The sequence below is a fragment of the Artibeus jamaicensis genome, unplaced genomic scaffold (assembly GCF_021234435.1).
Source record: "Artibeus jamaicensis isolate MK-2021 breed Jamaican fruit bat unplaced genomic scaffold, CSHL_Jam_final contig_700, whole genome shotgun sequence".
NCBI lineage: Eukaryota > Metazoa > Chordata > Mammalia > Chiroptera > Phyllostomidae > Artibeus > Artibeus jamaicensis.
This window is the reverse complement of record NW_026521930.1, coordinates 6,356,920-6,372,068: the sequence shown is the minus strand read 5'-3', so window position 1 is coordinate 6,372,068 and position 15,149 is coordinate 6,356,920. Positions and strand designations below refer to the sequence as shown.

Here is a 15,149-nt window from a genome sequence, read left to right as displayed (position 1 = left end):
AAGGAAGTTAGTGACGGAGATTGTGGCCAGTCCGAAGAGCAATTATACCCCTCGTCCCATCCCCTTAGTCCCAAGAATCAGGCTGAAGCAACGGAGTTAAAACTGTATTTATACAAGAAGCGGTCATACAAAGACTGCGCACACACAAAAAAAACGTGTGAAGAGAGGAGCTGGCAGTCAGGAAGGGCTGCAGTGCTGGCCTGCGGCGAGACCCAAGATGTTCGCCTGCAAGAGGGAGGGAGAGAGCAGTTTTAGAGCTGGGGGTCTGGAACAGGCCAGGGAAAGGAGGGGGCCAAGCCATAAGCTCACCTTTAGGAAGGACTCCAGCTGTTTCCCTGACATGACATGCACGCGTTCCAAGTCCTCCACCTGGCGAGACAACAGCAATGGGCAAAGGGTCTAGGGGGTACCAAGTTTTTCCCCAAATCTCCCACCTCCATTCCAAGACTGCCCTCCCTGGGCCATTACCTGGCTGAAGGGGCCGTGGAGCTCCCTCCAGCCCACGATGAGCTGGGCCTTCTTTTGGCCAATGCGCTGCAGGCTGCGGAGATCCCGGGCCGAGCCTTCATTCAGCATATCTAGTATTTTTTGGCGTCCATGGGCCAGTAACTCTGGGCTGATCTGTAGCTCCCAGCAGTCCTCAGCCTTTTCCTTTGGCTCTGTGGCATCCAGGCACTCCAACTATGAGGCAGTGGGAGGTGAGTGACAAAAACAACAGTTTGCTGTTCAGCCCACTGCAGGCTTTGTACTCCTCTGCCAAGGAGACTAACAGCAGCTACCTTCCCCATCCTTTTCAGCCTCTCCTTCCCTCCAGTCAAGTGTCCAAAAACTTTCCCTCTGGTCTCTGAGCTGAGTCTCATTTTATCCAACTTGTGAAAGAAAGGTAATAGAGTTGCTGTGAAGAATGAGTTTGTAAATGTAAAGCACACAGTGAACCCTTAAATCTGGGCCCTCATTTCTAAGAAATAAGCTCTCTTTTCACTCCTAGGAAAACACATAGGAGAAGGTAGTCAATAAAAGGCTCCTCCCCCAACCATGCCATCTCCATTCTTCCACTGTTTGATTTCTCCAATGTTTAGGTCATGTTTCCTGTAAGGGGCTCCTGAGTTTGTAGAGGGCAGGACCCAGCCTACACACCATACTATTAAGTAGTTACTGAGCATTAGAGCTATCAGGAAGAAAGAAAAGTAACAAATAACCGCTCTGCTAGGTACGTGCATATCACTGCATTTCATCCTAAATGTCTTGAGTTATCTGTGTATTCAGACCATATGCACCTTGAAAGAGTTGTAAATAGCTGATAAGTATTGACAGATCATATAACTCCATCCCACTGCTCTCCCACTATCCCTTACTTCTAGGCTCTAGGTATAGACTAAGCCTACAGGTACTCTCACCTTTCTCTTGTGGCTTTTCTTCTTCAGGATGTGAATGTCAGTATTTGGGGATGCTGCCTGCTCCTGAACTGAAAGAACTGGAGTCATTACAGAAGCTACTTTTCACTCTCCCTAGTAGCCACTTGCTTCACCCATTCCCCGGTTCCCCTCCACCCAAAATTAACTTCTTTTGTCGTGTTTCCACATGACCTTTCTTATACCGGTATTTGAAAGTAATCTCAGTTGGTCTTGTATGAAAATCACTCATGCACTTATCAGCCTACCCCACTGTACTAAGTGTCTAAGAGCAGAGCATTAGCTCTATTTCACATCTTCATCACCCATCCCCAGGGCTGGCATATGGTGGAAGGATATGAATGACATGAGGACTACTGCTAACACCCCCTCTCTTCTGAAATGTTATCTGCGCCCTCCTGGCCCCCAGAGCCAAACTTACTCAGTTGTAGGGGAATCACCACAGCCTTTTTGAGGGGTTTAGCCACTGTGACAGTGCGGCGGGCAAGAGGTTGGAGCATTGTGGGAGAGTAATTCTCTTTCTCTTTTGAGTCCATGGCCTCCTGGGCCTGCACCTTGGCTTCTAGTTCTTTTTGCTTCATCTTAAGCCTCTGTTGAAAAGGATCAGGGAGGGATGTGACCCAGAATCAACTTTAGGGCAGCTGGAACTTTAGGGGCAGTGGTTAGCAAAGTGAGTGTGCAGGGCTCCAAGGCACTAGTGGGCAGGGTGAAGACCAATGGGATAAGGTACCAGGAGACAACTGGAGCCCAATACAATTAAGAGATTTCTAGTGATCAGAGCTAGTGAAATGAGCTTCTTTTTGAAACAACAAAGGGAGGGACTGTTCAAGCCTCAAGCCAAGAACCGTACTTAATTTGAGAGCTAGGTTTTAGGAAATGGCAATGTCTTACATTTGTTTCTTTTACCTGGGCTTCCCCCCCCCCCCCGTTTCACCTCCTCCCATCTGATCTCAGTTATTTTTCAAAGGTTAGCCATGTTAAAGACATTCAAGCAGAAGCTAAAAAACTGAGGGATCCCAGTGCTGGGTGAAAACTAGATGCCAGTCCAGCCTTTCAGTGTCCTTATCTGAAGATTCTCACATAGCTTCTCAAGGCCAACAGGAATCCCAGCCCCAGCCTCTGCAACACTTACTTCAATCTCTAAATCCTTCTCCTCCACTGTCTTCATTAGTACCATCCGCTCTCGCTTTGGGGTGCTTAGCAGAGGGGTCCCCTGGGTCCCCCGGGAGCCCAGCAGACGGTCCAAGCTCAGAAGACGTTCCAGCATAGCCGGGTCTATGCTACTTAGCTTCTGTAGGGGGCTGAATAGACAAAGAGGTTATTCCCCACCTACCTCTTCTTTCATCATCCTCTCCAGCAACAGGATTCCCCTCATCATGCCTTAACTTGATGTATTATGTGGTTCCAGAATTTTATGTGATGTTAACTTGTTGGACAATTCTGAGCAAGTCATCCAGACTCTATGGATGCAATATGGAGATTGATCACTGCCTGCCCAAGGAACCTCTCAGGGATACCAGATCAGATGAGAACAAGCATTTAATGAACACATAAGTTCCAGGAATTCGGGGCCTGTGTGCCTGTCCATTTGGAGGAGCAGTCAGGGAAGCTTCACAGAGGAGGTCTTCAACACAGCTCTGAAAGCCACTAAAGACGTCAAATGCCAAGGGTTTTTTCCTGTGGGCAGTAGGAAAGGGCTATTCAAGGAGAGCCCTGAGCATAATAAAGCCTAGCATCTGTTCCTTCTGTCTGGAGTTTTTACCCCGTCACATCTGATCTCAATTATCATTCAAAGTGAGTTTGATACCACCTTTCCCATGATGCCTAGCTTGATTGTACGTCATCTTTCCTACACTCTGACCTAGCTCCTCAAGGACAGGGACTGCCCTGTTCTTTACGTGCAAATGCCTAAGAAGAACAGGATCAGAAAATATTGGCAAACATTAGAAGTCTTTTATTCCTTCCTGGCTCTTACAGAACAAGTAGCTTCTTCTTTACTCACTCCGTATTACCTACATTGCATCACATACTGATGTTTCCATCATATTTCCCCTACCAAAATGTGAGCTCTGTGAGGTCCAGGTCTGATGTGCCCCCCATCTCTGAGCTCACCCTCAGAATGCCTATCTGGCAGAGACCTGGCCTGTTCACATGTGATACTGATGTGCAAGTATGTATGATTCTAAGTTTGTGCACATAGGAGAGGGAATTGCTGACAAATAGTTTAGAGGACAAGATGGAAAGGTGGGTTTCTGAGTGAACGAGTACATTTTTATGTATGTCATTCTTCCCCAGCTACAGTAGCCCCTTGGGCACTAAACCTTGGCCTCCTCACTTCATCTTTGTTCAGTATTCAGTACAGACAGACTTTATTTCGGCTTGGCAGAAATAAGGCAAAATTAAAACTGCACCTGACTCCTTGGAGTTAAGGAGGGCAGGTGGTGAGAACAAGACCATTAAAAGAGAGGTGACCTGAGGATTAGTGCATATGGGCCATGAGGCTATAGGAATTGGGGAGAGAGGCCACACACCCAGAAGGGACTCGGTTTAGAGAGGCTTTGTCTGGATTGAGGGTTGAAGGAGGGCAGTATTAGGACAACAACAGGTTCTCAGTGATGATGAGATTGGACTCTACCACACAGATTGAGAGGTCTCAGCAAGACATATCTCTTCATTTCTTTCCTGTTTCCTATGCTTCGCTTTTATCCTCTGGACCTAAAAGACCTAACCCAGAGAACTCCTTAAGCCAGAAGCAAATGTACTTGTCCTGGAAACATCTACCCCAACATGTGAGGTTTTTGTCTAAAGGGGTTGGAAAATGGAAAGGGAGGGAACTAGGTACTGAAGTAGGAAGCCTCTATAGAGCCTCAGGCAGCAGCACCCAGAAGAGGAACAGGTTCACAGCTCACAGATCTGAGAGGCTAAACTCACTGCTGCTCTGCACACAACCCAGACATAACAGGAAAGAGAATATGCCCAAGCTCTGTCCCCATCTGCTCACCTGAAATTCTGGGACACAGAGGTTGGAGGTGCTGGGGGCTCAGGATTCCCAATCTCCTCTTCCTCAGGGCCTCGGGCTCTCTTTGCCTCTGAAGGGCCCATCAGGTCTTTCTGAGACATTTTAACAGGTGCCAAGACTAGGAAAGATGGGGTGGGGAGTATGTCAACCTCTGTGCTACTGCCGTGTGGATTCAGCAAACCCCCAATTGTCCAGACTGGCCTTTTCACTCCTGTCAACCCTAGTCCTCACCATGAAGCTGTAGGCTCTCATTGGTAAAAGGTCGGTTGATCACCTCCTTGGACCTGGCAGCAAAGTTGAGTGCAGAGACTGTGTCTAGGTAGAAGCATTTCTCAGGGGCAATGTTGGCAATGAGGATGCTGTGGGCTGAGCCACCCAGAGAGTCCTGAGGGATGGGCATTGGGCAGGATGGGCTGGTCAGAAGGCCCCCTATTTTCATTCTTTGACTGCTGTTTCTCAGTACCCCGGAAGGCATAACCACCTCCTTCTCCAGCCCCTTTTGCCCTCATATGGATGGCCTGACCTGCAACAGGCGAGTGAGCTTGCTGTCCCGGTAGGGCACACGAGGAAGGCCCTGGTTTAGTGCATCCACCACCTTGCCCAGTACAAAGAGGGAGGAGTTGATGGCTCCACTCTCCTTCAGCCTCAGGCCTTTGTTGCCTGTGCGCCGGTTGTCCTCTGAGCCAGCCAAATCAATCAGGTAGAGTTTCCCCTCCCGTTGGCGAAATGGGGCCAAGCGTTCCCGCTGATCCACCTAGGGGTAAAAACAAGGGCCCCAAGGCTTAGCCCAGGCCCAGGGGGCTTCCCAGGTCCTCACCTGTCAGTGGGCCTCACCTTAACCAGGAGCACAGCATGGCTGCGGGAGGAGCGCTGGTTGAGCCGGGTGGCTCCTACAGTCCGATTTCGACTGGCTGGCAGGAAGTGCTGCTCAAAGTCAGCAAAGCTAGTGATGGGCTTCTGCGTGAGGCCTGGAATCAGTATGTTTCCTCGACAGTCTTCTCGGATCACCAGATCTCCAGATGCAGGGTCCAGGAGGTCTAATACCTATTGGAGCAGTGAGAGGTAGGGCTAATTTTCCTGTCACAGGCTGCTTCCTTCCTGGGGATCAGTCTTCTTGGCTCTGCTGGATTCTCATAGTTGTACCATCTGCTACCCCAGCCTCTGTCTTTTCAGGTCTAAGCTCCTTGCTACAACAGAGCTTCATGTTCTAGAACTCAGCCTTACTTTGATCCTTTGTCTCTCTCCTCCCCAATCAGAGCAGGGCCTCACCTTTTCCTGGTAGATCTCTAAGTAGGACATAGTGACAGAGAGGGCCCATGGGCAGCCCTCAGCACCCTCCTCCCTTGTGAGCTGTAGGAGGTCCATGAGAGCCCGAGGAATCACTCCAGGTTGCTCTGGGCTGCCCAGCATTGTATGTGTCTTCCCTGGGAAAGAATACAGAGAGCTGTGAGATTTCCCTTCCAACTCCATAGTCCTTTCTAACCCATAGCTGTTATTTATCTGGCTCTCCCTTACCTGCCCCTGTGGGCCCATAGGCAAGCACACTGGCATTCTGCCCTTCTAACAGGTGCCTTAAGATTGGCTGCACTGATCCAGCATAGATGTCCTGCTGAGAACTCCTCTCCCCGTAGAAGGCATCAAACCTGCAAGCAGGAAGAAAGGAGGGAAATGATGGATAGTTCCAATCTCATCCAGACCTAGAGGAAAATACTGGCCTCAGATTTAAAAGTCTCTATGCCTTTTCTTACACAAAGGCCCTCAAAAGCACCCACTGAACACCTGTTCCATCCCAGTCCCTGTACTGGCGTTAGGAATACAGAGATGAATCTGATATCCTTGCTCTTGGGAGTTCTGCAGTCTGGTAAGATGGATACATACCCATACTTTGCTGTGATTCAGGAAACAAAAATACACCAGAAGTAACTGATTCTGCTGGAGGAAGGAAGATTTTGCCAGAAAAAAGAAAGACATCCTAAGTATCAAAAATAGCACACAGACAAGACATGGTATAAAAGGTCAGGGCTTCCCAATCTTTTTCACATCACAGTATATATAGAATAATAGTATTTGTACACCATAATGGAATAAATAGAGGATGCTGCTTATGACTAGATGAGACAACGCACCTAGTTCACTCCCTGTACTCTGGAGGAGATGCTGCGGCTAAGGCCACAGCAGGGATTAATGTAGGCGGAGTATAGCATATATTGGGCAGATGAGGCTGGAAAGAAATCAAAGCCAAACCATTAAGGGCCCAGAACAGGGTTGGCAAACTTCTTCTATAAAAAGCCAGAGAGAAAATATTTTAGGCTTTGTGGGCCACATGGCTCCTTTCACAATTACTCAGTCTTGCCGTTGGAAAGCAGATTTAGGCAATACGTGAATAAATTAGCATGGTTATGTTCCAATTAAGTTTTATTATAAAGACTACTGGTCAAACTCCTGCAGACTATAGTTGGCCACCCCCTGGCTTAGGATGACGCTGCAAGGAGTGTGAACTTTAAAATTCCAGTGGAATTTTAAGGTAGCTGTCCTCATGAGTTCTGTCCCCCAAGTCTGGGTAGTTTTCTGTGACACCACCCAGTTGCGGCTTGGGTTGGTTGGCTGGTTTATGTTTCCCCAACCCTTCCCGCACCTCCCCCAGACCTTAGTCAGGGCTCCCCTTTATCGCTCCTTCCCTACATTATGCCTATTTCCCTCATAAAACATTATTATGTATGCCTGATTCAGCCTCTGGTCTTTCCCCACAGCGGATTCATTACAATGGGCAACGGTAAACACTTCCTGAATGAAAAAATGAAGGTGTGGGGAACAAAGGCGTGCTGAGGAAGGAACAAGGATCCTGAGGAAGCACGTCTGAGAAACTGTGGCAGACCTAGGAAAGAGAGCTATGGGAAGGAAAAATGGCCGAAACCTTACTGGTATTTGAGAGTCTCCTGGTGGTTCCTCCAGTTGGCAATCTCTAGCGAATAGCTGTCCAGGCCCCGTACACAGGGGATATCATTTGCTTCAGCCGTTTCATCCACAAAGGGCCTCAGTCGCACAGCTACCCTTACTCGAGCTGGAGGTGGGCGCCGACCAGCTCCCACCTTTCTTAGCCGACAGCGACCAGCTCCTGGAGAAGAGAAGTTTTAGCATGAAGTATGTGTAGCACAGAGGAAATAGGGACCAGCTTTGCTGAGATATAAGGACAGGAGTATTAGAGGAGGAGGTATCTGACATAGCTGAGCTCTGAAGGATGAATAGGAGCTTGCCAAGCATACCAGGTAGAAGGAATAGCATGTGCAAAAAAGCAGAGAGGTGTGAAAGCATGGGATCTCTTGGAGAACTGGTAAGGCACTACTCTGTGTGTGTTGTTAGCGAGGGCAAGCAGAGAAGGACAGGATGGAAGATAAAAATGAATCAAATATATAGTCTCAGGCAGTCTACGGTGAGGGGGGAAGCTTGGAGGAGAGAAATTATATACACATCAGAGACTATAAATAAGCACTCACTACATGCCAAGCACACTTTAATCTTCATGGTGTCTCTAAAAGATAGGTTCTATTAGTCCCATTTTATTAATAAAGTATACCTCGGGCCATGTGGCCATTACTTCATCTTATAGCCTAATTGTCTTTTCTACTCTTCAAAGGAGGAATAAGCAAAGCCTAAAAGCAAAACGAAATCCCAGCATATTAGAAGACTAGAGACACTCATAACCAGGGTAAGGGAAGAAGGCCTGGAGGCTGGGACCCTGGGGACACCATTGGGAGGACCAGTGGCCACAGCTCATTTTGGGAGTTCTTTTCCATCCTGGCCATGCTGTGGGTGTCCCCAAGCTTAGCCTCAGTTCCTGCTCTGCTCTTCAAGGAGGTCCAGTGACGCGCAGACTGTAATGTGTACTCAAATAACCTGGAACACCTGAGATTCTACATTTTTAGCAAACTCCCAGTTATGCTGCTGCTGGTGTTGGGACATACTTTAAAACTTAAAAAAAAAAAAAAAAAATCCTCACCCAAGGATATGTTCATTGATTTTAGAGAGAAAGAGAGAAATATCAATATAAAAGAGAAACACTCATCAGTTGCCTCCCACATGCACCCCAACTGGGTATCAAGCCCACAAACTTTCGGTGTACAGGACAGGGCACCAACCAACACAGCCCCCTGGCTAGGGTAGGACGTACTTTGAATTGCCAAGGTCTAGTGGACTAGCACCGGACAGAGTAGTTTAAGATTTAAGAGTTGACATTAGTCCACACCTAAAGCCACTCAATTTCTGTGCCCCCATGTCTTACCTGGGGTTTATAATATGTATTTACATGTGACATATGCCCACACATGTGCGCCAAACTGCTAATGATGGCCTTCTCTTAATGGGGGTTGAGTGCTATAATACTGTAATGTTTGCATTAAAAAAAAAGAAAGAAAGAAAAGAATGGCACTGTGGACACCTTGTTTGGAATGGACGTGGTTGAGAGGTGGCCCCTAGTCTCTCTCTGGCCCAGCTTAGTTCGCAAAAGGCCCTGACATGCAGTCCTTCTTTATGTAAGCTTTCTGCTCAGTTTGCTTTCAATAATTAAATCTAAGTCATTAAAAAAAGATTGAGTATCATTAGAAAATACATGAAAAAAAATTTAAAACCTCTTTATTTTTGTGAGGATTGAATGAGCTAAAAAAATGTTATGGGCAAGGTATTTCCCTATTTTATGTTGGAGGAAACCATACTGCAGTTCACAGCTAAAAGCAAAATTCAAATTATTATATAGCAACCAGGAGAGTTTTTGGCAGCTCTGGTTGAGGGAGCCATAGGCCTCATATAAGTCAAGAGGCTGGTATGTGTTGACCAACACGGAAACAACAAGACAAAAGAGGCAGACAGACTACCCCTGGGAAGAATCTTATGCATAAGTTAGGCTTACCCATGAGCAGATGGCCTATTTCAATAACTGGGCCTCCGTTTCTTCACCTAACAGATGAAGCTAATTATATAATTTCTTACTTTATGGTTTACAAGGTATGTGGGCATGCAGTTTTAATTTGATCCTCATGGCAATCCTGAAAGTCAGCAGCAAGTAGGGTAGAAATTAAATTCTCAGTTACTAGCTTGTGACCTTGATCAAGTGACTTAACATCCGTTTGTTCCTGTTTCCTTGTCTATAAAACGGAGTGGGATGGGCCTTGGAAGAGCTTAATGAGGATTAAAAGAAATGACATAATATTCCAACACAAGAACTAGCATTGGCGAAGTGGGTTCATTATTCAAGATAAGGCAGCCTGGATTCAAATCCAAACTCTACCACTTACAACTAGCTAAATAACCTAATGAAGTAATTTCCTATTCTTGTGTCTTAATTTCCACACCTGTAAAATGGGAGTAAATAAATATACCTACTCATTGGGTTGTTAAGGCAGTAAATAAGGTAATTCATGTAAAAGTGCTTAGAACAGCATTGGTTCTGGTAAAAGCTCAATAAGTGTTTTCTATTTACCCCCCATTTTTCAAATGAGGGAACCTCAAACAGAGAGGTTTGCTAAGTTGCCTGTTGCTAGCTAGTGACAGAGCTTCAAAGAAAGGTCTGCCCCTAAAGTTCATGATATGACTCCCCAGGCCATCCTAGCACCTTCATCTTTGTATTCCTATGGGCTTTGGAGTCTAAGACAAGTTCCACCTAACAGCTATGTGAACTTGGGAAGGCTTAATGTCTGCAAGCTTTAAACTTTATAAAGTTCCTCTTTATAAAAATAACAGTATCTATCCATCTACCTGTCAATCAAATAACAGTATCCTTATAAGATTGTCAGGAGTTATAGAAAAAGTATACATACTTTTTAGGCACAGTGCTGGCAGCAAGTGCTCTTGAGTATTAGCTATTGTTGTTACTATTACATTCTTTCTCTTGCTACCTACTTACCAAGGTAGCAACTAGCTTCGGCCCTCACCAATCAGGAAGGTTACGAATGACCCCTTACTGCTAAATCCAGTAGACATGCTTTGTCTCCATCCTGTCTGATTCCCCAGCAGTATTCAACAACCTGATCTGTTTTCCTTTGGGAAATGTACTTCTCCCTTAGTTTCCAGGCCACCCACTCTGTTTATGCCTTCTGAGTTTCTGCCATTCCTAAATGTTTTTCCTAGGCTCCTTCTATCCTCTCTGTAGATCAGGATTGCTCATTTTGGCTCTATTGGCATTTTGGGCTGCATAATTCTTGTGGCGGGGCTGTCTTGTGCATTGTAGGATATTTAGCATACATACTAAACACATAAACACTTATGCCATGGCATTTCATGCCACCCTTCTCCCCAATTACAACAACCAAAGATGACCCCAGATAAAAGTCCCTATGGGAAATAGAATTGCCTTTAGTTGAGAAGCACTACTCTGATTCATTTCACGGGCATGGTCACCTGCTCCCTTGGCTTTGATTACCGTCCTAAAGCTGATAAATCCTAAGTGACACCTCCACACCAGTGCTTTCTCCTGAGCTCCAGATCCACATTCCAGGCTGCTGCCCTGGCACCCTCTCTTATGTGATTTGAAGGTACGTGGAACCCCACCTGTCCTAAACTGAACTCTTTCCCTTCTCTCGGCAATGTCATCCTCCTGTGCTCTCAAACAGAAATGAAAGGAACCAACCCCAAAATGGGAATCTTTCTTAACTTCACCTTCTCTCTCACCTCCCACATCAGTTATTCATTACATCTGTCAATTCTACCTTTTTAAATGAGTCCGCTTTTCCCTATCCCCACTGCACGACCTTTGCTAAGGTGGTCATCATCTCAACAGTCTCCCAGCTGGTCTACCTGCCTTCAGTCTCACTCCCCCGCAATCATTCTTTCTCCACTGCCTTCCTTACACTGTAAAGTGCTCAACCACAATAAATCTCCTTCAGTTCCCGCAACACACCAAGTTCGTTCATACCTTTGGGCCTTTGCACATACTATTCTTTCTCCCTCCAGTATCTCTGTACCCCACCAAGTGATTGAGGTAAACACATTACTTTCTCTAAAAACACCTTCCCATTTAAAATGACTGCCCCACTAAAGCTGTGTTAGGTGCACCCATGGCTCTCTTTAGCTCCTCAATCCAAGCACTGGTAACACACCACTGTAACTGCATCGTTTGTCTGTTCTTTCTGTCTAACAATGAACTCAGTAAAAACCATTCTTACTGTGCTCACCTTTACATCCCCAATACCTAGCACAGAGTAGGCTCTCAGAGAGTATTTGCTGAACAAATTAAGATTTGATGAGTAAACTAACATAAAACATTAACTTGTTTCCTGTTTTCATCAAAAAAGTGGCTCACTGCCATTCTTGCTCCAAAGCAGCAGGTCCAGTAGAGGAAGGAAGAAGAGGCACATGTAAACAGTTGCTTACAGGACAGGAGTCTCTCCATTTCATCATAAAAGCAACTTCAAGATTGTGTGAGGCTAACACTTATTTCTTCTAATTTTCCGCTCTCCTACAATTCCCAAGTTTCATTCAACCTAACTTTTCCCTCTTTTATGATGAGGAAATTGAGCCAAAGAGAACATCTTTGGCCTCTCTTTACATCATAAGTAAGAAATCACTCGGTAGTTTTTTGTCCTGCCAAGGTCTGGCAAACTCCTATCTAACCTTTGAAGCATACCCCAAGTATCACTTCTTTACTAAAGTCCTCCCAGAATACCCAAGGACTTACTTCAGATTCTGTACTCTCTATAGCAGTTCATACATGTCTCTCATTGCTTTTCATGTTATGCTTATATGATTATCTACTAAAACAGACTATAAGCTCCTCTAGGGAAGGGTTCATATTCATTCAAGTGTTTTTATGATACCTACTATAACCAGACACAGTGGGTCTTGGAAGAGTAAGACCAGGTTATGTACATACAGACAGCAGGAATTCTATGTGCTTGGACATAATGGTTAAGAGCAGAGGCTCTAGAGAGTCAGACTGCCTAAGTGTGAATTCAGACCCCAATGTTTACCAATTGTGTTAACTTTGAACAACCTATTTAACCCATTTATCCTTCAGTTTCCTTATCTGTAAAACCAGGACAATAACAGTAAACCGCCTCATCCCTGGCCAGATGGCTCAGTTGGTTGGAGCATCGTCCTGTACACCTAGGTTGCAGGCTTGATCCCCAGTCTGGCACATACTTCCTGATCGATGTTTCTCTCACATCAATGTTTCTGTCTCTCTCCCTTCCTCTCTCTAAAATTAATAAATATATCCTCTGTGAGGATTAAAAAAATAATAATAGTCCTGGCTGATGTGGCTCAGTGGACTGAGTGCTGGTCTGTGAACCAAAGGTCATCAGTTCAATTCCTAGTCAAGGCACATGCCTGGGTTATGGGCCAGGTCCCCAGTTAGGGGGCACGCGAGAGGCAACAACACATTGATGTTTCTTTCCCACTTTCTCCCTCCCTACCCCTCTGTCTAAAAATAAATAAATAAAAAATCTTTTAAAAAGAGTAAGCCACCTCATTATGTGGAGATTAAATAATTCATCATCATAAAGTTCTTACAACTGTGCCCGGCACCTAGCAAGGGCTCACCATGTGTCTGACTTTCAATTAAAAAGGGTTGCTTCTCCACAGTGCATGACAAACAGTAAGGGTCTCGAATAAATTACCGTGGTTCTCACCATAACCACTGACCAGAATTCGGAAGAGAGCAGAGACAGACGTAAACAAATACAAGATTCTGAATGTCCTAACAGCCTTTCCAACCTAAAATAGCATTGACCCTCCCCGGCTAGAGTTCTTACTTCCCTTTCCTGTGGTCTCAGTACGTCTTATGTTGTCAACTCATACCCAGCTGCAGTCCGACTAAACTTCGCTGGCCCTTCTACATGTCTTAGGGATCTCCCCGCACCGAAACAACATGTCTTACACAGAATCCTTTCCTCTAAACGTGCAACCAGCTGCATTCTTTCTGTCCTTACGGTTGGCGTGTTTACCACTTTTCTCTCCTTTACTCACGTAATCTCGTGAGATGGGGTCATCGCCCCCACTTTACAAAGAAATTGAAACGCACAAAGGAAAAGTGGGCTGGGCTCAAACAAGGCTCTAAGTGCCTGAAACCGGGTCTCAACCCGAGTGTACTGATCCCGCGGGGAGAGCAGGAGACAGTGGGAAGAGAAAAGTGGGCTGACCAGCTTGCGACTTCCATCTTTCGCCGCCTGTCCCGTGCCCCTTGGAGACAACCCTCGGAGCCCGGATTACATTCCGACGCATTACCCCACCATGCTCCATACCTCGGCCACTAGCCTAGGACCAGCTCATGTACCTGAGGTCACTGTCGCCATCTCGCGTCGCCTCGAAAGCGTCAGGGCCCCGGACATTCCACTGCTTCCTTGGACCCGCCTCTCCTATTCGAATTTCCCGGTGCCCCGCCCCCTCTCTTAGACTCCACCAATCATAGCTATTTGCCGCCGGAAGCTGCTACAGCGGCCTGAAACATCCCGCCCTTTAGCCGCAGCCTTGGAGTCCTGCAAGACAAAGGTTCCGCTGCTGGAGGACGCAAGCGTGCACGTTAGCGGTCCAGCCGTTGACGTCCGGGCCCGCGCCCCTGGGCAAACCCGAGGTGTTGGCGACAGTGGCCTTTGGGGGAGCTGCTGAGCCCTCCCGGTTTTGAGGCGTACGTTTGCGTAAGTGCAGTCTTTTCGCCTCAAGCAGACAGTGATCGATTTATCCAAAAATTTCCCGGAGCCGAATACTATTCTCGTGGCAGAAGAGGTGATTATATGAGGAAGGAAAAGGTTGCGTGGGAACGGGATTATTCTAAACGACTGGTAGCGATCTTCACTTTCTACAGTTTCTTGCCTCAGAAGTTTCGCGCCCTTGTGAGACCGGGCTTCATTTTATGGATTGCAGGACTTGACCTCAGTGCTAGTCAGTGGTGCTTTAACCACTTAAGTCCTGTAAGTCTGGAGCATGGACAGTCACGTTGCACTAACCTCTTAGCGGCTAAGCCCAAAACCGCTAAGTGAGGTGCGAAGGCCAGATGTGCCCCTTTATGTCGCATGTCTGAGCCAAGGAGACCAGCTCAGATGTTCCCTAATTTGTAACTAAGCATTCAACTTGTGGGAGTGAATGGTAAGGAGGTGCTTGGTCTGTTGCTTAGTCAACTTCACCCAAGGTCCCATATCCTATAGGTTCAACTGTCTGTTAAGTAGTTCCCTATCCTTTTTGGAAGCTTAACCAAGGAAGAGCATCGCAACCTTGAGCTCCTGGTAGGGCCCTGGTTTAGACATGTCCACCCTATTAAAAAACAAAACAAATAGCCCTGGGTGGTGTGGCTCAGTGGACTGAGCACTGGCCTGTGAACCAAGGGGTCATCAGTTTGATTCCCAGTCAAGGCACATGCCTGGGTTTCAGCCCAGGTGCCCAGTAGGGGGATACCCCAGAGGCAACCACACATGATGCTTCTCTCCCTCTCTCCCTCCCTTCCCCTCTCTCTAAAAATAAATAAATAAAATCTTTAAAAGCTAAATAAAAATAAATAAGCAAATAAACAATTAAAATAAGAAGAACACAAATATTAGTCCAGTGGTTTTCAGGTTTTTTTGGCTTTGGAATCCCTTTACATTCTTAAAAATCGAAGCCCCCCAAATCTTTTGTTTGTATGGGTTTTTATTTAAGTTTACTGTATTAGGAATTAAAACAAATTTAAAATACTTATTAATGCATTTAAAATTAACAAATCTATAGAGATAGAGTAGATTATTAGTTGTCAGAGGATG

At 46.1% G+C, this 15,149-nt stretch overlaps 1 protein-coding gene across 1 annotated transcript; it reads right to left on the bottom strand.

The window, feature by feature from the left end:
* Positions 1-89: 89 nt before the first annotated feature.
* Positions 90-13,783, bottom strand: KIF22 (kinesin family member 22). The gene is made up of 14 exons (XM_037158284.2): positions 13,694-13,783; positions 7,351-7,546; positions 5,947-6,074; positions 5,701-5,855; positions 5,266-5,475; positions 4,955-5,185; positions 4,663-4,816; positions 4,414-4,549; positions 2,545-2,713; positions 1,834-2,002; positions 1,398-1,465; positions 469-681; positions 310-369; positions 90-225 (listed from the first exon to the last, which is right to left on the bottom strand). The coding sequence occupies exons 1-14, from the start codon at positions 13,746-13,748 to the stop codon at positions 178-180; spliced, it is 1,992 nt and encodes a 663-aa protein (XP_037014179.2). The 5' UTR covers positions 13,749-13,783; the 3' UTR covers positions 90-177.
* Between the last annotated feature and the right edge of the window lie 1,366 nt (positions 13,784-15,149).

Coding starts and splice junctions, on each gene's coding strand:
- KIF22 (XM_037158284.2), bottom strand. CDS start 13,748: ATGTCCGGGGCCCTGACGCTTTCGAGGCGACGCGAGATGGCGACAGTG. Junction 7,547..13,693: donor GATGGCGACAGTGACCTCAG/GTACATGAGCTG, acceptor TCTCTTCTCCAG/GAGCTGGTCGCTGTCGGCTA. Junction 4,550..4,662: donor TGAGAGCCTACAGCTTCATG/GTGAGGACTAGG, acceptor CATCTTTCCTAG/TCTTGGCACCTGTTAAAATG.